This window comes from Ictalurus furcatus, chromosome 16 (genome assembly GCF_023375685.1).
Source record: "Ictalurus furcatus strain D&B chromosome 16, Billie_1.0, whole genome shotgun sequence".
Lineage (NCBI taxonomy): Eukaryota > Metazoa > Chordata > Actinopteri > Siluriformes > Ictaluridae > Ictalurus > Ictalurus furcatus.
In genome coordinates, this window is record NC_071270.1 from 23,268,097 (window position 1) to 23,292,484 (window position 24,388).

The following is a 24,388-nucleotide window of genomic DNA, read 5'->3' on the forward strand; positions in this document are numbered from 1 at the left end:
ATGCCCTACCATAAATGCCTTACCATAAATGCCCTACCATGCCGATAAATGCCCTACCATAAATGCCCTACCATGCCGATAAATGCCCTACCATAAATGCCCTACCATGCCGATAAATGCCCTAACATAAATGCCCTACCATGCCGATAAATGCCCTAACATAAATGCCCTACCATAAATGCCATACCATAAATGCCCTACCATGCTGATAAATGCCCTACCATAAATGCCCTACCATAAATGCCCTATCATGCCGATAAATGCCCTAACATAAATGCCCTACCATAAATGCCTTACCATAAATGCCCTACCATGCCGATAAATGCCCTACCATAAATGCCCTACCATGCCGATAAATGCCCTACCATAAATGCCCTACCATGCCGATAAATGCCCTAACATAAATGCCCTACCATGCTGATAAATGCCCTACCATAAATGCCCTACCATAAATGCCCTACCATGCCGATAAATGCCCTAACATAAATGCCCTACCATGCTGATAAATGCCCTACCATAAATGCCCTACCATAAATGCCCTACCATATATGCCCTACCATGCCGATAAATGCCCTAACATAAATGCCCTACCATGCCGATAAATGCCCTAACATAAATGCCCTACCATGCCGATAAATTCAGCTTGGTCTGACCAGCTGATAAGTTATTTTCCACCTTCATAAATAATTGATCAATAAATGAACCTGAGATTTCCTAATTGCATTTATTATAGTGCTGTTGTCTTAAAAACATGTCTATGATATTGCACTAATGATGATCATTTAGAAACGATTCCCATCTTGCAGTTTGAGCAGCTCGGTCTGTGTTTTGGAAGCTGGTATCTGTTCAGACCATGCTGGATTACCTCACAGGGTACTAGTTACTACTAAAAATGTTTTGTCATGTTTTGCCATCCTGAGCCTGGCAGAGAAGCTGAAGATTATGTGGCACAAGCTGCTGTGTGATATCTGTGAGTGGGAACGTGGCCAGTGCAGCTCGCTGAGCTCATTCTGTCACTCACAGCCTAGAGACCATGACGAAGACACAGATCAGGGAAATCAGACAGTCTCTGCTCTAATTGTTTTACTCTCTGTGGAGTCGCAGACTCGAGGGAGACGGCGTCCCAAAACAACCCTGTCCCAATCCTCAGAGCCTCCAATTAGGCTTAAGATTTTCAAGTTGAAGCTTGAGGTTTTCTTTAGTAGAACATATTCTGTCTCAATATTTAGCTTTACAGTAAGGAGGTGTGGCCTGTGTACCTGTGTACCTGTCAGTCACAGTCAAGGAGATGTGGCCTGTGTACCTGTCAGTCACAGTCAAGGAGGTGTGGCCTGTGTACCTGTCAGTCACAGTCAAGGAGGAGTTGCCTTCAAACCTGTCAGTCACCGTCAAGGAGGAGTTGCCTTCGTTCCTGTCAGTCACAGGCAAGGAGGTGTGGCGTGTGTACCTGTCAGTCACAGTCTAGGAGGAGTTGCCTTCGTTCCTGTCAGTCACTGTGAAGGAGGAGTTGCCTTCATAACTGTCAGTTATAGTCAAGGAGGTGTGGCCTGTGCACCTGTCAGTCATAGTCAAGGACGAGTTGCCCTCGTACCTGCCAGTCAGTCAAGAAGGTGTGGCCAGTGTAGCTGTCAGTCACAGTCAAAAAAGCATCATACGACCCCTTTAAGTATTAAACCTTGGTTAAACAGGACTTGTTTAACAATACCTGAATAAATTGTTAACTTGTTGAAGGTTTAAACAACAAAACAGTTGTCACAGAGTTTGAAAACTTTTTTGTGATCTCAATCATACCTTAGCCGGCAAAGCTAAAGGCAACGAATTTATCTCAGCCTGTTAACCCCGCCCACATGAAATTACTAACTCAGTTTACTTTCCTGAAGTGCATTTTGCCGTTAGGTCTGTTGCTTTAATCTGGTGGTCACTTTAAGGTTTTTGTGTTTATGATGACGTCGAAGGTCACATAACAATGCCAACATGGCGGATGCAGTATGTCTGGGATTGTATTCATACTACACACACGCATACTGATTAGTACGTACTATTTCAACGGTCGTGCAGTACGTCCTGTCACAGGACACGATTTCAGACGCATCCAGGGTCTCTGTATATGTCAGTCCCAACAGAGGGGGTGTGGCCTCTGTACCTGTTAGTTCCACTGAAGGAGGCGTGTCCTCCCACTTCTCCAGTCTCATAATGAATTGCATCTTATCATTTTATAGTTTCTTTCATACTCTGGATGGTTGATTACGTACCGTGATGCGCACCGGATCACCTCAGAAGGAGGGATGAATGATGCATATCATTAATCTTTAGTAAGACTAATGCTTCACCTTTAAGCAAAAAAGCTGCTGTATAATTGCTATGGCAACACATTCACAAGTGCCACAGAAAAACTGAGCCAAAGCTGTTTGAATACTGATATATATATATATATATTTATGAATTGTGAAGAGAGACATTCTTACCTAAAATCTCCATCATCATTGGAGGGCTTCTTGTGAGGAGCTTTTTCTGCAGTGCCAGGACTTATGATGATCGGCTCTGGAGTTTGGCTCTGGAGATTGGTTTGTGGGATAGGGATGGACTGAGCGTTAAGGTTTGGTTTAGGAAGGAGACTCGAGTGTGTATTTGCACTCCGACCAGGTTGTACAGAAGGACTAGGGAAATTTAACGAGTTGGGCTTGGTGCTGGGGCTGCGCTGGGTGTGAATTGGACTAAGTGGAGCATTTGGACTGAGCTGAGCATCTTTGGGGCTGAGTTGGGAATTTTGCAAGCTCTGTGGGCTGCGGCGTCCTTGTAGTGACTCCGTAGGAGACTGAGATGTAGATCTTGTCGCTGGAATAATAGGTAAAATGGCAGGAGGGTCCACGGTTCTGGGGGATTTTACCCCAGATTTGGCAGAAGGCCTGGGTCGGCTGATGCTAACAGAGCCGGACACTACAGAGGTGGACGCTGGGCCTCCACGTTCCTGCAGGGACGTATCTGATGTCTTGGCAGTGCTGAGTGCTGGAGGGTTTAAGACTGAAGCCGGAGGGGGCAGGATGGGAACTGAAGATGGGCTAAGCCTCTGTGCTCCTGTGGACTGCATCAGGAACGAGCAGCTTTGGCCAGGCTGCGCTGGATCCATCAACCTTCAGAAAAAGCACAAAAACCTACTTGATATTAAACCATAAATAAATAAACAAAGCAGGCTAAAGACATGAGACAAACACCCAGCTAAAGGAAGACTATCTTCCAGAAGACTTGCTACTTTTAAACTTAGATAAGTAACAGGAAGTTTATGTAACTAGCTAGCATTAGTTAGTTAGCTCAGTAGCCATGTTGGCCTGGGGTTATACTTGATGCTTGACAACACCTGAGGACACAGCGGGAATGACTTTATGAAATTCATGAAATTTAGCAATTTCATCCTAGCGATTCGGGGACACATGGTTGCCGCTGTGGAGCAACGTGGAGCGCTTGTTAATGTCTCTTTAAAACGTTCTGCAATCGCTGTGATCTGTCATGCAAGGAACGCAATAAAGCTTAATAATGCTTCTCAACTTGCTGTTAGGTTACAGACTCAGCAAATGATATTTTTCAATGCTTCTTCCATCTAAGAGGCAGAAATCTAGCTGCATATGTGCATTTAAACTACTTAGCAAAGAAGTCGCATATACTCTTCATAAAAGAGCAAGAGCTAAATTAGTCAAATGCGTTTAGCAGGCAGTGGGCTGTCAGGTTGAACTAATTAATGACTTGACAAGAAAATGGAGAATTTCAGCTTAGGTTTTATTAGGTGCCTGTGTTGATATGCTTTTGCAAAAAATAGCTGATCAGCTGCAGAGCTCATATTAAGAACCTCTTTAGGTAAGTGTGCTGTACTGTTAGCTTTAACGTTAAACTAATCAGCCGAAGTTGAATTTTAAACTTTTTAAAATTTAAAAGTTTATTTAAACTAATCAAGAGTGAGAAGTTGCCCATTATAAAGTTTCAACATTCTGGCATTAAAAACATGTCCGTCCATAGTTCAAGCTGAGAAGCTAGTGAGCAGGTGTAATTGAATGTAGTCAGTCTTTAATTCTTTTGATTCTTTTAATTAATGATCTCATTGGTTTTTTTTGTTTTTTTAAATTTTATTAGTGGGAATTTCAGAAAATGTCAGTAATGAAATTTGAGCTGTAATTTAAAAATATATGTATTTTGTTTGATGCAGATAAGGAGATAAGTGTGAAGGGTGCGATGAAGGCAAGCTGAGTTAGTATGCTCTTCACACCTCCTCCTTCCAACGTCTGATGCTGTCTGCAGGACACTCTCTCTCTCTCTTTCTCTCTCTCTCTCTCTTTGTGTGTGTGTGTGTGTGTGTGTGTGTGTGTGTGTTTGTGGGTTTTAGATTTCATGTCCCGTCTCTGTCCTGGTCAGGACGTCATGGCTGACATCAGTAGGCTTTCAGATCTATCGCTCAGTGAGGATCATCTTCCTCCCTGCAGATGACAGACATTCCCTCGTTCCCTCCCTCCCTCATCTTTCCTGCTCCACTTTCACGTTGCCTGGCAACAACGTCCCATGGCCCAACAATCTCTGCTGGAATTTTGCAATCCCATAATTCCTCATTACAGACGGCATACTTTTCCTCGCACCGATTGAGTGATGCCCACTGACCGATCATTAAAAGGTCAGATCGAACTGATTAAAGAAAGTCAACACTCTTCACTACAGTTCCTGACTGTAATTTACTCCTACAGTGGACTTGATCCGCGTCCAGAGAAGTGTCCGAGTGTGTTTGAGATAACGCCTCGCTCTGGCTCCATCTGCTCGACGTGGACAGATCGGCGAGTTTGCGCAGTGGCGTCTCGGGACAGATCTTCACAAACAGACCGGGTGAGATCACATGCACTGCAGTGTTTGATGAGGAAGTAAATGGTGTGAAGTCAAGTGTGGAAGATGTTGCGGTGCTGTTTATTCTCGCCAGTAGAAAGGAAAAGAGACAACGAATAACAGTCTTTCATGCAACAATATGCAGAAACACAGCTCAGACAAAGATACTATCCACAGTATTTAAAAAAAAACCCTAAATAATAATAATAATAATAATAATAATAATAATAATAATAATAATAATAATAAAGACACGACACCCTCTAAAATAAGAAAAAAATACTATATAAAATATAAAACCCTCTAACAACAAATCAATCCGACATAAACTTAGTAGTAATAGTGATTTCTCTCAAACTGATGTGCGAAATTATTTACGCCCTTCCAACAAATTCAATTCGAACAATTCCTCATCTAAAAAAATTCTAAAAGTATCCATTGTAAAAACACCACCTGTGTTATTAATGTGATATATTCACTTCTGCTCACTTCTGTGTTTCTATCAGACGGGGGCCCAATGTTAAAACCCTGGATTGTTTTCGGGTCTGATGTGACGCTCTGAATCTGCTCCGCTGTGTTTTATGTGATGACTGACACGACATGGACCTACCTTTCACGCAAAATGAACGAATGAACTCTTTATTACGCCTAAATTGAACAACGTATGCTTTAAGAATCGGCTTGGGTATCGGATATTAGCACATTATTATCTATTATTATTCATTATTATATTATTATTCATATCAGACTGTGATGGATGATCACCTTGGTCTCTGGTTCGCACCAGTTTCTCTACTAACCACAAAGGCTCAGTGACCTCTTCACTGATAAAAAATAACGACATTCTTGATATTATCATCCTTCTACGCTTCTACGACAGAAGACTGAGGTACACCCCTGTCGGCTCATTCTGATATCGCTTTTGTTTGCGTTTGGTGTTTAATAAAACGTTTGGTGACACTTCGTCTAATATTTTGCACTTATCCTATCTTATAAGTAAAGAAATAAAAATGCGATTATGAAATCACGTGACTCGAGACTAATGGGGTGAAACGGTTGGCTCGGGGTCTAATCATTCTCTGTTGAATGATTAGCCACTTTTTATTTGCTCTAGCGCTTGACTGCATTTCTAATGTAGGCACTATGCTAGAAATCTCACAGCCTGCACTGCATCCTTACACCATATACAGAGTTAGTGGAACAAAGCCATACACCCATCCATCCATTTTCCTACACAGGATCGGGGGAGCCTGGAGCCTATCCCAGGGGACTCAGGGCACAAGGAGGAGTACACCCTGGATGGGATGCCAACCCACCTCAGGGCACAATCGCACACATACTCACACACTCATTCACACACTACGGATTTAGAGATGCCAATCAGCCTACAATGCATGTCTTTGGACTCGGGGAGGGAACTAGAGTACCCAGTTCCAGATTTAATAACCTCCACTCTTCTGGAAAGGCTTTCCACTAGAGTTTGGAGCGTAGCTGTGGCTGTGAGGATTTGCCCGTTTGTGCTTATTCTCACTGCTTCGAGTTCAAAACAGACGTCTCATCCGCTCAGTCGCTAGTCAATAGTCGTGACATAACCAATTCAAATCGTCTTATTTATAGCCACTGACTAATCATCAATGGTTAAACATTAAAAGGTCACTGTTTACATACACACAGTTCCGTCATTTCTATACTGGGTTAAAAATTTTAGCTGCGCACCCCTTCTCTACGCTGTGTACTTCGTTATCTAGTACCTGCGTTCTCAGAAATAAAGGAACCAAACTGTACTGTACTTTAACTTTTCCATCAAGGGTACAGGTTTTGTACCGTTAGTATTTATCTTTCACCTGGAAATGTGTATACTACACCTTTTGAAAAATAATTGAAGTTACAAAAGTGAACCTTGAGGACTGTAAACTTAATGACATGTTTGTAGTTCCTCCAGTGACCAGAAGAAGTATCGTTTGGTACCTTTATTTCCCAGAGCGTAGATGTTTATAGAGCAGTAACGTCACAAATCAAACAATAACCTTCACGATTCAGTTCAATTCAATTCAGTTTTATTCGTATAGCGCTTTTAACGATGGACGTTGTCTCAAAGTGGCTTTACAGAAAGATATAAACACAGGATGCAGATTTTAAGTGTGTGAATTTATCCCTAATGAGAGAGCCGGTGGTGACGGGGGTGAGGAAAAACTCCCTAAAATGATATGAGGAAGAAACCTTGAGAGGAACACTGTACAACACAAAATGTCCACCCTACACTTTTTCGCTCCTTATTTACGTCCGCAGTATAGCTCCGTTCTCACATGGCTAGTTGGAAAACTGCAGCACTTTTCTGAATGCTCCGTCTCTCTATCATCAACAGACGGCGAAAAAAAAAAAAAACCCACAAACATCTGCTTTGTCAGGAGACAAACAAATAATCTGTCAGATTATATCTACTGCACTGTTTTATCCAATAAATTCACAGCCCATTAAGGATCATATTCTGTCCCCGTCACTCCTTGGAGCTGTTTATTGTCTCTCCTGCAAGAGATGTAATCACCTGTACAAGATCATTGAGCTCCTTCGTACCGTCAGAATGAAGGATCGGTGAGACACATCAACAGCGATGGATATCACATTAATGCCGTCTCTGTTTGCATCGCAAGTTGTTGCTATGGCAGCAATAAGGCCAAAGACCTCACCTACACTACTGTGAACTTGATAAACTCATGGAACGAACGTTAAGCTGTAAACGGTGAATGATTTTGGTCAGTTGTTTCTGGATAACATGCTGTAAGATTAATAAAGGTGTATAACCAGCACTCGCACGGCCTGTGCAGCGAGGCGTCGGCGTGAATAAATGTCCAGACACACGCTGCGCACCACACGCCACGCTGAGCTCCCTTACTCAGCGTTTACACCGGACACGTCGGCATTTTAATCAACCGAATGCCATCACATAAAATTCCTTCATGCTACCTCAGCTGTTCTTTTCTAAATATTAACCCCGCCCCCCCCAAAAAAACATGCGGCACGTGCTTATGGATGTTATAACCATATGCCAACAATCATAACCTTGAAAATAGTAGGGCTGATGATATAATATAGTTATTGGGATAACTTATCGTTGTGGCAGACTCTTGGCCTAGTGTAGTTCTCTAGTTTTTGGTTGATGTTCTTGGCAGTCAGGTTTTATGGTTTTTTTTCATTGCTATGTTCGTTTCTTTGGCAACGTCCACGTTCTCTCTCTAAGGAGAGACTAGTTTCCCTGTCGTCCTGGTTTGTGGTTGTCCTGTATATGTTTGTAAATACCCAGTCCTGCTGTTGTGTGTCAAATTAAAAGTGATAACCCTACCTCTACCCTCCTGTCCTACTCTTATCCACCATCGCTATCATCCATGCATCAACCTGCAGTCTTAAACTTTTATTGTTCTTAAACCTTACTTTCTCTGGGAACTAACGATATACGATATACTTTTCTGAGTGATATCGTGAGATCTTTTTTTTTTTTTTTAATATAATTTTAAAAATGCTTTTTAATAACATGTAACGGTTTATTTTTAAAATTGTCAAAGATTTCCTTATTTTCTTATGTGTTGATTTATTTTTGTAGGCAATAAATAAAAATAACTATAACACTGTTTACTGTTTTGCTAGTAGTATGATAGGAAACCTATATATTGTTATACATGTGTTGAAATATTGTGATATGATATTTTTGTCATATATATATATATATATATATATATATATATATATATATATATATATATATATATATGATTTGCTACAGTGTGATACTGATCAGTATGCACAACATGGATGCTCAAAGACTTCATTCAGACAGATCCGAGTCCAGCAAGTGGAACCAAGAGGAACCTTCTGTTAGGAGAAACATTTGGGCTGGAAGCGTTTTACATGAAATTATTTTTGAAAGTGACATCCTGTACACTACTCTTAAAATAAAATAAGCAGCAGTCTATTTTTATTGAAATATCTATTATTACATGCCTATATGTAAAATGATATAAGCGAAAGAAATCATGCTGGGGGCGGGCTGTTATAGAAAAATAAACATAAATTTTTTTCAAGTAAATAAAAACAAAATATCGTGTTGCAGAGAATACCGGAAAGCACTGTGGTGGAAATCTGACTGACTGTTACAAAGCACTGACACTGGAGACATCTTTCATACATGTTAAAATGTCAAAAACAAAAAACTTATCCTATTGATGAGTATAATGAGATTTTGTTGTTAAAATAACACACTTTTTTTTTTAAAATCCATTATTACCGGCGTCCCCACGAAGGAGCTGTTACTATAGAAACATTAACGTATTAGAACGGGCGCATTAATATAAAGCTGAGGTTCGAATTACAGCTGGCACTACTGTCAGAGCTGTTGATAGAGAAAATCCATCAACACCTGATTAACCAATCACATCTGAGAATTCAAAAGCACTGTGATATAAATGAAGGATTTATATATATATATATATATATATATATATATATATATATATATATATATACACACACACATATATATATATATATATACTATAAAAATGACTAAAGATTTTAATATGTAGTATATGTTGAAATAATGTGAAAAACCTTTTTTTTTATTAAGAAAGTTATTTATAATATAAGATATATATATAGTAGATAGCTTAATGTTTAAACGTTTTACATCATTCAAAAATATCTACTCTATCTATCTACTCTGAATTTCTATTTCTAGGAGATAACACACACTAAACGAGTGTGTGTTATCTCCTAATTATTAAATTAGGAGAATAAATTAGGTGTTAAAGCTGCCCCGCGTTACCCAGCGACCGCGCATGCGCAATAGATATCAGACGAAGTTAAATAGATTTGGTTGTAACCTTAACCTCTGCACTGAGTCTTCACAGCTGTTTCCTCTGCTAATATAAAAAATAAAGACTGTAGCACAAATGAATGGTGTTTACTCTACACTACAGAGTCACTGCTGACTGTACGAAATGTAGCTTAGCTTACCTTTTATTCACAAGGTGAAACGATAAACCGCCTCAGCCAGTTATTGTTGTTTTATTTTCGCCGGGACTCAGAAACACCAAACGAATTTCATTCATCCATTAATAGTTGTAACAGGTCGAACAAAAAGATTGGGATTTTGTTTAGTTTCGGGGTTTTTTTTTTTTTCCTCCCTCAAAGTTGTCAAGCTTACGTCTTGCCTAATTAGCACAATACATTAGCGTATATATAGACAGAGCGAGGGACGCGCGTGAGGACAGATCGGTCACGTGATCAATAAAACAGATAACCGTCACTAACATGCACAAACACATCGCGCGCACACGCACATGCACCACACACGAACCTGTATGATGTGATGACGGATGTAGTGGATTCCTCACCTCACCTGTCCTGTCCTGTCCTTGGTGGTGAATGCGTTTTATCCCCGCGTAGGACAGGGACTGCACGCGACACCTTTACCGGACAACCGTGCGAGATGTGGAGAGAGAGAGAGAGAGAGAGCGAGAGCGAGATGCTGTGTGTCAGTGTGCGTGAGCGTGTGTGTATGACCGGGACTCGGTCACATCTCATCCAACATCTGTTGTTGTCAAACCGAAAGGCGTAGTGACGTCACGGAACGTTTCGTGAGGCTGCGACCGCTGCAAGGCAAATAGTAACAACGATTACAAATTTATTTACACAAAAAAAAAAATTGTAAAAAGCGCGTGCGGGGGATCCAAAACGCATGAGCAACCGTGCTCATGCATGTGCACGCGCGAGTGACACCTACATGCAGCCCCCACAGGGTCAGTAACTGCCTCAGACTGGGCGAGTGTGGGGGGTGAAAGTTTTAAACCCAAAATAATGAGGGAAAATGGCATGAAAGAATAATTGAATGATGATAATTTTACATTTTCACATTAAAGGGATTAATTGGGGGTTGGGGTGGCTAGTGGGGACGGTCGCACGCTTGCCTCGCACCTCCGAGGTTGGTGGTTCGAATCCTGACTCTGCCCTCCGCATGTTCTCCCCGTGCTTCAGGGGTTTCCTCAGGGTCCTCCGGTTTCCTCCTTCCCAGTCCAAAGACATGCGTTGCAGGCTGACTGGCATTTACAAATTGTCCGTAGTGCGTGAATGTGTGTGCGATTGTGCCCTGTGATGGGTTGGCACCCTGTCCTTGTGTCCCCAGCCTTGTGCCCCGGGTTCCCTGGGATAGGCTCAAGGCTCCCCACAATCCTGCATAGGATAAGCGTTACGGAAAATGGATGGATGGATGGATGTTTTGCTGATGACATTAAGCACACCGATTTCCATCACTTTATCAGGTTATGACATAATCCTTACGTTAAGGTTGTTATATGACTGTTATACCACAGCGCTGCTGAATCCTCAATGCTGATTGGTCAGAAGTTGACACGTCCCCCCCCCCCCCCAACAGCAGCTCTCCTTCAAATCATTGATTTATTATAATAATGCATTTGTTCTAACGATCGTTTCTATAGCAACAACTATAAAGACAAGCACTCACTCCACATCAATGGATTAAAACGTGTGTATATTTAACATTTATGGAAGGAGTCTCCAGTGTCAGAGGTAAAGCTGTTTCTTTTTTCAGTTTTCAGATACTAGGGAAAAAAACTGCGCTTTTTTATTTATCTTACTGTCTTCAAAAGAGAGAAAAACAGCGAGGTTGGTGAGGGAACGACTGTTTATAGCTGCTATAAATAAATGTAAACGAGAGCAAGGACTAACTTGTCCGTAAAAGTAACTGCAAATGGATAAAAAAAAAACATGACATGTTGTTCTTTAATAAATAATTTCAAATAACAACTTGGTATAAGAAGAATAAAACGATTTGGGATGGTACCATTACCTCTTGTTTGTCTCCAGCTGCATCACACCACCCTGGTGTTTATTATTTTCCAATAACAGCATGCCCCCAAGTGTTTTTAATTATAAAATATTTTTAAAAAGACATTCATACAATGTTCCTCTTTATCCGAAATGTAGTCCGTTGACATATCTGGTGTCAGATCGCTGTGACATTAGTTGGGCATGGTGATGAGTAATTGAAGCTTATAGCCTTACATATAGCAGCGTGCAAACTGCGTTTCAAATGCAGCAGAACCAAAACAGTCATAGAAGCCATCAAGAAACCAAATCATTTTCTTCATCAGAACATAGTTTTGTCTCACGCAGCACCTGGATCAGATTCAGGACATCAGATGCTAATATAGCTCTAGTTCTCTAGAATCTGTTTATGTACAAACAGTATAACTGACCCAAAAATAGTATTTGGGAAGATGACAGCTATGTAGTTGGCACAGTGTGAAACTGGTAGCTATAAGTGTCTATTACTCATTTACAATTACAGTATTTGGCAGATGCACTTATCCAGAGCGACTTACATTTATTGCATTCGTACATTTGAGCAATTGAGGGTTAAGGGCCTTGCTCAAGAGTCCAACAATGGTGGCTTGAGAGTGCTGGGGTTTGAAGTCATGGCCTTCTGAGCAGTAGACCAACACCTTAACCAACACTGAGCCACCACTGCAATATTACTTGTTAGCTAGACTTGCTTGTAGCTCCAGTGTAAAACTTCATGCAATGAACAAGTCTTGGCTTCTAGACTACTTCAAGTAAGGGGAAAGTTGTGATTTCATTTTTGGGTGAACTTTTCCTTGAAACTGAAAATGAACTAATTTATGCATCAGGTCCGACAACCACATTGTGACAAACAGCAATACTTTATTTAAGAAAAAAAACCAAAAAAAACCAGAACCGCAATATACTGTATACTGCCTATACAAGTCCTGTCAGAAATATGGCATGAGGTGAGCGGACTTCAACGCCATGGCAATGACGTGACTACAACTGTTCAGCGCTTCATTCTGAAAGGCAAAATAAACTTCTTGGTCTTGATGATACAAAAAGAAATAATATAAAAAAAGACGTGTTCTTTTGAAAACGCCGTCCTTTTTTTTTTTCAGACCGAAACCATCTGAACACACACAGCATCGTAATCACGACCTCCCAACTCGTACACACAAACTTCAGAGAAGGATTTGAAGGCAACGATAGTTAGTTACAACATAGTGTACAGGATCTCAACCCTGGTCCTGGACAAGCACCTTTCCTGCACATTTTAGTTTTCCTGCTCCCAGCTCACCCGATCCAACCAATCAGCTGATTACCAGCCTGTCTTGAGTTGAAGTGGGTGTGTTAGAGCAGGGAAAACACTCAAATGTGGGTTGACCAGAGTTGGAACCAGTGACAGTGCATTTCTCACTTCAACGTGGTATAAAAAGTCAAAGATTAAAGTTTGCCACCTAGTGGTCATATGTGGTTTTGCAATTTTTACAGCATCTGCAGGATGGGGACTGGTTTATTTGGTGCTTGCATTATGTTGCAGGACTGAAGGAGGCGTGTCTCTGTTCCTGAGTAAGCGTGTGTGTGTGTGTGTGTGTGTGTGTGTGTGTGTGTGTCTTTCCCTCTGGTCTGGATCTGGCCACATCACTTCCCTAAAAACTCAGACCTGGATAGAACACAGAAAAAAAGAAAGAACAAGAGTGTGAAGACTGATTCTACCAATCCTAGTAAAGGGGGCATGGTCTATGTGTCTGTCAGTCCTAGTGTAGGGGGTGTGGCCTATGTGTCTGTCAGTTCCAGTGAAGGACGTGTGGCCTATGTGTCTGTCAGTACCAGTGAAAGGAGGTGTGGCTTATGCGTCTATCAATCTTGCAAAAGGACATGTGGCCTAAGTGTCTGTCTGTCCTGGTAAAGGAGGTGTGACCTAAGTGTCTGTCTGTCCTGGTAAAGGAGGTGTGACCTAAGTGTCTGTCTGTCCTGGTAAAGGAGGTGTGGCCTATGTGCCTGTCTGTACCAGTGAAGGAGGTGTGGCCTATGTGTCTGTCAGTCCTGGAAAAGGAGGTGGGGCCTATGTGTCTGTCAGTCCCAGTGAAGGAGGGAGTAGCTTCCAGCCCCTCAAAGCTAACCCTGTGCATCATCTCAACACAACGTGGACGTGAACGTGCGTCACTACACTTATTCATGGACAAAGAGTTCTGTAAACCATTCTCCCACTCCTGTAGGATAAGAGGACACTTTAGATGATGTATTTTTTAAGCTCTTATAAAAATTGATGTGTGCTGGAGATATTTTAATACATCAGATAAATATAATTCTGGGTTCAGCTCCAATGTCCTTAATAAGCAGACAGGGTGACTTTTTGCCTCCATAACAGAGCAACAGCACCATAAAAAGTCATCCAAGCACACACACACACACACACACACACACACACACACACACTATAATGGTGCCTGCCCTGAGTAAGATTAATACAGATATGTAACCTCTGTGGAATGTACAGATTGTGAGGCATAACTCTCTTTCTCTCTCACACACATAAGCACACATCGTGTTTTACACTTCATCAGACAGGAGACTCTTAAAGTGACAAAGTGACCACGTGTATACAGGAGTTAAACTGAGCTGCAGTGTAAGAGAGTGGAGCATCCTCGCTTAATGTGAACCGTAGGCAACGGACCACTTTTTTCAAAGTGTAGTCTATTTAATTTTTTTTTATATCTCTATTAGTTTACAAAAACGGTAAAACACTTGAAATGTGGTGTTTGTTGGGTACTGGAATAAAATGTCTTCTCTATGATAAGACTCTCACATGACATCTCACTATTCAGATGAAACGAGGTTTCAGTGGAACTATTTAAGCAGTTACTGAAGATAAGTGAATTAGTGAAGTGAATTACTTTCTTGCAAAAAAAGAACGAAAAAAAAAAATTGACTTACAACGTTCTCAAACTTCCATTTACCGCAACGGTGAAAGGAACGTATTCAGATGTTTCCTTATTTCCTAATTATTCTGTTAGTAATTTTATTTGTTACGTTAAATATTCCTTGTAGCTTTTCTCATTCCCACTATGAATCTATAGAACATTTGTGTTTTCTTTCACGTATACAAAATAACTACAAATCTTTATTAAAGAGACTCAAAATGGGTTTAAACATCATTTTCCATTAACCTGCATTTCAATTTAACGCACTGAGGTTGGTTTATGAACATCTAGATGACCAAAATATTAATTTCTTCATAAACATAAACACAATTCCTCTCACTACAATTCTTCATTCATAAATGTAAATAAACATCTCTCTCCTTTAATGAAGAATTTCGGCAGGATGTATTTGCTTGGGGATTTTTCATGACTACATAAGTCCTCATTCCAGAAATGTATGTTGTGTCACACTTCTACACACTACAGCCATCAACTAGCTGTAGGACTGTAAGGAATCAAGAGCGTTTGACAGTTTACATTTTTTGCGTGTGACTCACCTTTGGCGCTGTGTGTGTACATGTGGTTACGGGGTCTTCTGTTTGGTCTTGACGAGTCCTTTCTCCACTAAACAGCGATAAAACTCCTGGACGTAGGTGTACACACACTTCCAATCCGGCTCCCGCATCCGCAGCAAGTCATCGACGTCTAGCAGACGAGGACAGCCGCCCAACGTCCTGCGTACACACACACATACACAATGTACAGCTGTTTACATACTGTAGGACCATCACTGAGCAGCTATTATTTGGGTTTCCCATCCAAACATCTTCTTCTCACTCTGCGGTTCTGAAGGCTTTCTCAAAGTTGGCTTTGCGATCGTATGGGTCCAGAGTGCAGTATTCGAACCCTTCAGGGAAAAATCGGTGCACCAGAGCGCAGAACGCAAGACCGTCGGCCCAACTCGACGAGAAGTTATGTATGTTCACACCCTGACACACAAACACAACGAGGTTAGCGATCGAATGTTTATTAAGAAACTGATTAGCATCTTGAAGTTAGCTAATGTTGCATCTAGTTTTGTGTATCTATATTTGAAACCGTGTTGGCTTAAGGTAAGGGTAGAGCTCAATTTAATTGTAAACATATTGGAAAACAAGAAGAAAAAACAGAACAAAGCTGAAATTTGACATGTTGTGCTAATATATTTGGACAGGCTTAAAGGGTGATGTAAAAGTCAGCTCCCCCCGCACTCACCTCGTATGGTTCGGTCTTGGCTTTGCACCAGTCCAGCAGCATCTGTTTCACGTCTTTGGTGTTTGGGCCGCCGAGCGCCGAGCCTCGGGGTACTCTGACTCCAGCAGCCACACTGTGTCCAGGAAAACGACAAGAACAACCTTACGCTCTGCCTTGTTTGTGTTCTTAGTATGAAGTCAGCCACGGTAAATGGCAGAAATCACATAATCCTACTTAAAACGACTTATTGAGAGGGTACTCTATTTTCAGGTGTTCATAAAATGGGTACCACCCACAATGCAATGCAAGCATATCTCAATTTTAACACAGAGGAATGGCATGTCAGAATGATTGCGTAATGAAATGGAGTGCAAAGCTGTATTATCTGTGTTTAGCGTCCCCTTAACTACTGTATGTCAGGGTCAAACAAACTAATTAGCTGGTTAGCAAGAAGGCTATTAACTAGCTATTGAATTGTCTACAGAGACCATACTAGTGGCTCTTCAGATCTCAACCCAATACACATGTTCTTTTTAAGGTTACTCAACAACTATAACTTCAAATTAAGCCTAATAACCAACAAGCTTGTCTATCAATCATTAACATCGTTAGCGTCACAGCCATCAAAGCACAGTTCAGTTAAACCAAGTAAATGCTAGTGATAGCAGTTAGCTAGTTAGTTACCAGTTAGTTAAAATAGGGGAAACTCTTATTAAACCTGATAAAACTCGGTTTTCACTATTCAGTTCTCACCTTCCCGATGTTTTAGGGAGTGAGCCTGCAGGTGCTGGACATGGAGACTTCACTTGAGCTGTTTCTACAAAACATAACAACAATGAAAGCAACAATGAAGGAGGCCCAAAAAGTACAGAATAAAGCACAAGCACACAAAGTGAGGTACAAGGATTTTTTTCCAGGAAAAAAAAGGAGAAAGAAACTACAGTTGGTATGTTTTGGAGCTAAATAAAAATATGCCAATAATAAATACTTATAGTGTATTTGAAGTCCAACCACCAAAACATTGTGGTATTTGATCACACATGAAGGGATACAAAGGCCACGCCCTCTTCACTGTGATTGATTAGTATAGAGACCACACCCTTTTCACTGTGACTGACAGACACAGACGACACACCCTTTTCATGGTGACTGATTGATATAGATGCCTCACCCTTTATATAGTGACCAATGGATACAGAGGCCACACCCTTTTTCACTGTAACTGATGCATAGCGGCCACACCCCTTTCACTGTGACTAATGGATATAGAGACCACACCCTTTTCACTGTGACTGATTGATATTGAGGCCACACCCTTTTCACTTAGACTAAAGGATACAGAGGCCACACCCTTTTCACTGTGACTGATTGATATTGAGGCCACACTCTTTTCACTGTGACTAATTGATACAGAGGCCACACCCTTTTCACTGTGACTGATTGATATAGTCCACACCCTTTTCACTGTGACTGATTGATATAGAGGCCACACCCTTTTTCACTGTAACTGATGCATAGAGGCCACACCCCTTTCACTGTGATCACGATGTATGATATGTGTGTTATATGAGGGGAACTCACTGTGTGTGTGTTGCTGAACATTGCTAGGGCCGTTGGCCAGTTTCGGTCCCGCACACACACCCTGTTGGCGCAGGTTTTCCTGCCGCGCCGCACGCTCTCTGTCCCTCTGCTCTGAGGATGCAGCCGCATTGACAACAGGAAAGATAAACAAGAGAGATAAACAATGTGTCATAACACACCATTTCGTAAATCCATTCCGCACATCACAAAGCCTAGCGCTCTTATTAACGTTAAAAGTACAATTTTCCCTGAAAATGTATTTAATCCTCAAAGACATGTTTGGTGTTTGAATTTTGCTTCTTTTTTTTTTTTGTAAACTATTACTCTTGTGTTAGCTACATTTACTTTAAAAAAGAAAAAAGAAAGAAAGAAACCTTAGACACCAAATATGTTTTGGCTGATCGACTACATAAAATTGTGTACATTCGATTTTCTGCCAAACTATGACTTTAATAACAGTGATTGTGCCAACAGCCCTGACTCTCACCCTACAAATAGATGTTAAGACGCTATAAAAACATGGCTCGAGAACTTTGCCAGATTTGGGCAGCGTTTACATCACTGTAGGGACATGACCTGCACCTCACCCCGCTTTTTCTTCAGCAGTTCTCTCATGGCGGCACGGATCATTCTTCTTTCCTCGAAATCTGTAGCCTTGTCCAGCTATGGAATAACACACACACACACACACACACACACACACACAGAAATGTTCAACAACATAGGAGTTGTTTGAGGTGGATCTGAGTCACTGAGCTCATTTGACCCCATGCATTATAAAGTTACATCTTTTTTTTACAGAACACACACACACTGCAATTAAATACACTCCCAAGCATTTTCAGCCCAAAGAAGGTACTGGAATCCAAAGCCGGTGTGTGTTTGCTAGCTGCTCATCTCACCATGTCGTTCAGCACTTGCTCATCCTGGATGGCTGCAAGCTGTTCCTCTGTTAGCGGACCTGCACTGACCGCAGACATTTTTTTAATTCTCTGTATTTCCCTCCTTTTCTGTGGAAAAAAAGAACAGAGAAGATAAATAAGAATGAGGGTTACATGGGGTTGACATCAGGTAGGCTGAGAATCAGTATCTTATCTTTTATTTAACAAGATGTACATTTTCTCAGTTCAGGTGTTAACATGAAGATGTGTGTAATGAATAATTTGTACAATTACATCATGAATATAAGTGTGATGTACCAGTCTAGGTTACTGACTGGGATAATATGGGAAACTGGGAAATACAGACCCTGAGCTTAAACTGGCTAATGATTGAAGATAATGATTTATTAGTTTGCACAAAATGGTTAAGTCTTTTATACAAACCATGTAGATGCAGAAACACAGTGGAAATTAGACAAAACCATATGGTAAAATATCAACATGTTCCACAAGTGTGTTGGCAAATTGCACTAGGACTAAGCTTACACTGTAGTAATACTTAATAACAGCTGTTAATTTTTAACATGGATATGTTATGTAAAGTGGTACGCCAACGTTTTCCTCAGATGTGCTGGTAAACGTCTTAGAAAAGAAATAACTAACAAAAGACATGGCAATCAAATTTCTTAATACTGACTATATAATGGGGCACGATGGCAGTGTAAATGAGACAAAATGGTCAGGAATATCGACATTTCCTCAGACGTGTCGTTAAACTACTGAGAAAAGACTCAATAAGACTAAACTTTACACTGTAATTACACTTATCATCAACTGTAATCAATGTATAATGTAGAGAGGTACTGTGACAGTGTAAATGAGAATGGAATAGCAACATTTACCTCAGATGTGCTGATAAATTACTAATAAAAGACATAACGGGGAAAAAAAAGAGGTGCTAATAAAACTTCTCTGAGTTCTGAACCTCCATACTGGGAAATGTTAACATTGTGTCACAACTGATAATTTAGGCTAACAGATTAACTAGCTAACATTTAGCGTTAAGTCTTTTATACTAACCACTTAAAAAGTGCACAAAGGCTGAATACCAACAGAATATCAACATTTTCCTCAGATGTGTTGATAAGTTCCTAAGAAAAGACCCAAAATGTCTCAATTTACATTTAGCATCAGCTGCCAAACCTTAATACGGTTTTAATACGAATAACGTAAAGCCACAGTGACGATATAAATGAGACAAAATGGTCAGGAATATCAACATTTACCTCAAATGGATTGATACATGACTAAGAAAAAACATAAACAAAAGATAAAAGAAGAGAAAAGTGACACTAATGGAAATGACAACATTGCGTTACGGCTAATAACTAAGGACGCTAACAGTTTAACTGCTAGTTCAACACCTAGCATTAAGTCTTTTATACCGACTGGGTAAAGGGCTACGATGCCAGAAAAAATAAGTCAGGAATATCACCATTTTTCTCAGATGAGTGAAAAATACTCAATAGGAAAATTTTCACTGTAATTACAATTAGCACTGACTGCTAAGTTTTAATACGGACAATGTAGAGAGGTACGGTGACAGTGTAAATGAAAAAAATGGACAGGAATAGCAATATTTACCTCAGATGTGTTGGTAAATTACTAAAAAAAAGATCACAGTTGCATGTACACTGAATTAAAACTTAGCATTGACTGCTTAGTTTTAATACGGGCAATGTAAAGCCACAGTGGCAGTATAAATGAGACAAAATTGCCAGGAATATCAACATTTACCTCAGATTTGTTGATAAATTACTAAGAAAACACTCAATATGACTAAAATTACTGTAATTACACTCAGCAGTGACTGCTAATCCAATTTACACGTGTTCCAAATCTACTGAGAGACATCAGTGTTGCGTATCTAAAGATTTTTCCTTTTGCAGTGATGAATACCAGAGCACAGTTTTCTGAAAAATAATCACAGAAACACAATATATGACCACAAAATACGACCCGGCTCGAATGTAGCATCATTTACAGAACGGTCGTGAAGTTGAGGTAGCTGCAAAGAAAAACTCAGTTCAGCCGTTCTTTTTTTTATGCGGATCATTGAGAGTTTGGGGAATTTTATTTTTATTTTTATGCCAGTATAGGAAACCACTGGAGCAAATGGATCACATCTAAAGTTCCCTCACTGGGGCCAGTATAAGAAGCTATAGGATGAGATAAAATGTGCAATTCTGTATTTTTCCATTCAGAGGTAAGTAGAATTGAATATGGACTTAGCCATCTACTATCAGCAGGCTGATTTCAGCGTAAACACTGTGTGTGCTAGCCTGTGCTGAAATAAAACACACAGCAGCTGAGGCATACAAGCCTTCACCTCACGTGTTGTGTAAAGGCGACTGGCCATATTCCACACATACACACACACACACACACACACACACACACACACAGACTGAGTCACTATGAGAACGAGTGGGTGATCTGAGAGTCCCAGCACTCTCTAGTGTAAACAGACAGGCTGTGTGTTATCTAAATAATACAAAACTATGTATGACTGAGATCACATTATAAACATCCTTGCATCAGATAGAACTAGTGACATTGCGTAAAAGAACAGTTTATTGAAAAATCCATTTTTTCCCCTTACCCCAAAGTTAGTCGAACAGCCCAGATGTTTGGTGCCTGACGTCTGCTTCTTTCGCACAAACGCAGCTAAGAAGCAATGGAAGTCTGTCTCACCCAAAACCTTTTCTGTTAATTTGTGCCTCAAACCACATGCAGTTCTTCAGTGATGTCACTCAGACGGGCTGATGTGGTTTAGGACACAATGGGACCTACTGTAATCTAAATATGCGCATTGGCACATTCCTTAGTGCCATTATCACTCCATATAAGAGTTTAAATTCACAACACAGACACATAGTCAACGCAGACTACAGTGTTAGAAAAGAAGGTCTAATCTATAGCACAATAAACTGTTTTTCATTTTTGTTTCGCTGGGGAAACCTTAACGGTTCATCGCAAAACCTGACAGCAAAAGGCATTAAGTAAAATTGCTTTAGAAACCATCTGAGGAACGTAACAAAGTAGGCCGTCAAAGTTTGAAGGCTCAGTTGGAGCAGATGATAACATAGTTCCATTTTAGAGGAATTTCCTCTAGTTTTGCCAAACTGTTTATTAAATAATAATAATAAAAAGATTGCATAGCTTAAAGAACAACGTTTCAAGCAAGTATATGAGGACTCGGACATGCAGTTTTACTATGTTTGGGTTAGAATGACTCCAGTTACTTGTGAGTTGCACCAAACATGTCTTGGCTGATCGATTACATTTGATTTGGCGTGAGAGGAAAATTGTTATAATGATATTTCCCCCCCACAAATTATTCACGCATAGCATGTTGGCCTTAAATAACCTTTATAGTGTTAAATATAGTGACGTAATACGTCAGAACACCATAAGATCAGTTTAATTCAGGTTAACAAACAGGACAGGTGATGACACTCACCTGGTGCTCCTGCTCTTGCTTCTTTGGGAATCAGGATGAGGCTGTTGGAGATGTTGAAGAGGTCTGCTACTGTGTACACACTCCCCCTCAGATCAGCCAAACTGAACTCAGAGTCGGACTGCTTGAGTTCTTCTGGGCTCTCCTGAGACGCCTCCTACGCTGAACATGGGCCGAGAGCCAGGAAACAGCCGAGGAGAAGCAATGAGGATGATGATGAGGACGATATGAGTGCTAGAAAAGGGAAGCTGGTTTGGAAGGACGGGAGAATCGTCCAATCAAATATCACGGTTTTCGATACAGCTTCCAGGTCCACGTGTCCGAAGAGGATGACATTATTAATTGATTTAACACAGCAGTGATTTGTCTAGAGAAATTGCTGGAATATAGTTTAAAGGAGACTTTAAGAGGATTAAAGAGGATCGCTCTTCAGTAGTTTATCTGAATGTGGGAATCCTCCATTTCACTTATTAGAAACAACAGTTTGTAGATGGCACTACTGCTAGTGCTGCTGTTACAGAAAAAACACCTTCTGAGCAATCAGAATGAATCATTAAACGGTGATACGGTATAAACTGGTACAGATTAGCATTAATTAACAATACAACTATTTCACATTTGCTAATCATACTATACACTAGGGCTCGAGTGTTTCAGGTCTCCTTGAACTAGGAGGACTGACCCCGGTGACCACCCTGGTGTCCTGGCGAAATACCCCCCATTGGCCCTTCTCTATCACGGCCCCCTAATAATCTCCATCTCTGAATTGGCTACATCACGCTCTCCTCTCCACTAATAGCTGGTGTGTGGTGGGAGTTCTGGCGCAATATGGCTGCCGACACATCATCCAGGTGGATGCAACTCACTAGTGGTGATTGAGGAGACCCCCCCCCCCAATGTAAAGCACTTTGAGTGTCTAGAAAAGCGCTATATAAATGTAACTGTAACTGTAACTATGAGTTTTGAGGGTTTTTTGAGGGGGGGGGGGGCGGTTCGCCAAAACACACTTTTAAAAATCTTCTTTTAAACTCAACCTTCGAACCACATGTTGAAATCACACTAAACTTTTTTTTAATGGCAAATCCCCCCCCCCCCCCCTTCGACGAGAGAATGTTGTTGTGTCACAAAATATTCGAGCCAATTAAGTTGCACGATGCAAATTCAGACCCGTTTTAAATTTGCATATTGATAGAACGTGGATTTCTTGATTCCTTGGATTACTTTCCAATTTGCTTTGCACGGTAACAGCAAAATGATTCAATAAAAGAAATCTTTATTGTGACTAATATTATTCATATAAAATCGAGGGCAGGTTTTATGTAACATATCTTCGAAGGTGACACTTCGAGCCTTTAGAAACGAGATAAGTAAAATAATAGATTGTTTAATACATAGTAATAACCACAAAATACAAAAAATGAGCTGGAAACAAAAAAAAAAAACACCTGTAGCAAACATTATTTTTATAAGAATATACATCTTTATCTTAATTGGAAAAAGGCCAGAATCTATAAATATACATGAAAATGCAATTTGGAAACATTCGTACATCACAAACAGTCAAATATCACTAGCCAACTGCCAGTAAACTAACTTCTGTTTGTTGACACAAACTGGATTTCAGTTTCGGAGTCTCGATCTGCAACATCCATCCATCTATCTTCATTTTCCGTACCGCTTATCGTACACAGGGCCACAGGGGAGCCCGGAGCCTATCCCAGGAACCTCGGGGGACAAGACGGGGGACACACTGGACAGGGTGCCAACCCATCACAGGGCACAATCACACGCACACATTCACATACAACGGGCAATTTGGAAATGCAAATCAGCCTACTACACACGTCTTTGGAATGGGGAGGAAACCGGAGTACCCGGATGAAACCCCTGGAGCACGGGGAGAACAGACAGACTCCGCACACGCAGGGCGGACACGGGAATCGAACCCCCAACACCGAAGGTGCCGAGGTAAACGTGCTGAACACTACGCCACCGTGCCTTCCCACGTTTTCTTGTTGTTGTTTTTGTATTCAACGTCACATTCTTCAAACTCTGCCCTGATTTCATTTACCGAGCTCATATATCATATTCCCCGCTCTGTTTTATAAGGACCTACCGAGAAAGCGATTGAAATTGGACCCGATCACCAATCCGTACGCTCCGAAACATCCACGACGACTACAAATCAGCGTCAGTTCTCAGCTTTAGTCATCATATCCTAACGCGATTAACATTATTAAATGTATCAAGTTCATGAGGTACGGATTAGTGTGTTAGTATAGTGTCAGTGGTTAAAACTCGTGACTCCCAGAAAGCTAGCGCTTGGGTCTTGAGCACAACCAGCAACGCTCCACTTCTCGGCTCTGCCCTCGGATCGGATTCAGCCTCTCTTGGATATCGGTTTGGATTACAGTGCCTGCCAAATGAATAGAAGTAAATGATCATGTAAGGAGGCCGAGTGACTACGGAGAGCGAAACGCTGCCTTATTAAGGCAGAACAGGAGCACATGCTGCCTGGCTTGGTCGCTGCTGTT

At 40.9% G+C, this 24,388-nt stretch overlaps 2 protein-coding genes across 2 annotated transcripts in view; both read right to left on the minus strand.

Annotated features, from left to right (window-relative positions):
* Window positions 1-10,460, minus strand: part of LOC128619996 (inositol polyphosphate 5-phosphatase K) — a 36,710-nt gene extending 26,250 nt beyond the window's left edge. Inside the window, exons 1-2 of the mRNA XM_053644579.1 lie at window positions 9,865-10,460; window positions 2,466-3,131 (exon numbers count right to left, since the gene is read on the minus strand). Coding sequence (XP_053500554.1) covers window positions 2,466-3,127 — 662 coding nt within the window. The 5' untranslated portion in view covers window positions 3,128-3,131; window positions 9,865-10,460. The remainder of the gene's footprint in view (window positions 1-2,465; window positions 3,132-9,864) is intronic.
* Window positions 10,461-12,573: 2,113 nt separating this feature from the next.
* On the minus strand, window positions 12,574-22,154 carry smtna (smoothelin a). Its single transcript, XM_053644596.1, has 9 exons — window positions 21,858-22,154; window positions 18,356-18,463; window positions 18,041-18,116; window positions 17,454-17,564; window positions 16,626-16,689; window positions 15,894-16,005; window positions 15,477-15,628; window positions 15,197-15,373; window positions 12,574-13,378 (listed from the first exon to the last, which is right to left on the minus strand). The coding sequence occupies exons 2-8, from the start codon at window positions 18,431-18,433 to the stop codon at window positions 15,223-15,225; spliced, it is 744 nt and encodes a 247-aa protein (XP_053500571.1). The 5' UTR covers window positions 18,434-18,463; window positions 21,858-22,154; the 3' UTR covers window positions 12,574-13,378; window positions 15,197-15,222.
* Between the last annotated feature and the right edge of the window lie 2,234 nt (window positions 22,155-24,388).

Coding starts and splice junctions, on each gene's coding strand:
- smtna (XM_053644596.1), bottom strand. CDS start 18,433: ATGTCTGCGGTCAGTGCAGGTCCGCTAACAGAGGAACAGCTTGCAGCC. Junction 16,690..17,453: donor TGTTCAGCAACACACACACA/GTGAGTTCCCCT, acceptor TATGTTTTGTAG/AAACAGCTCAAGTGAAGTCT. Junction 16,006..16,625: donor CTCCCTAAAACATCGGGAAG/GTGAGAACTGAA, acceptor TCCTGGACACAG/TGTGGCTGCTGGAGTCAGAG.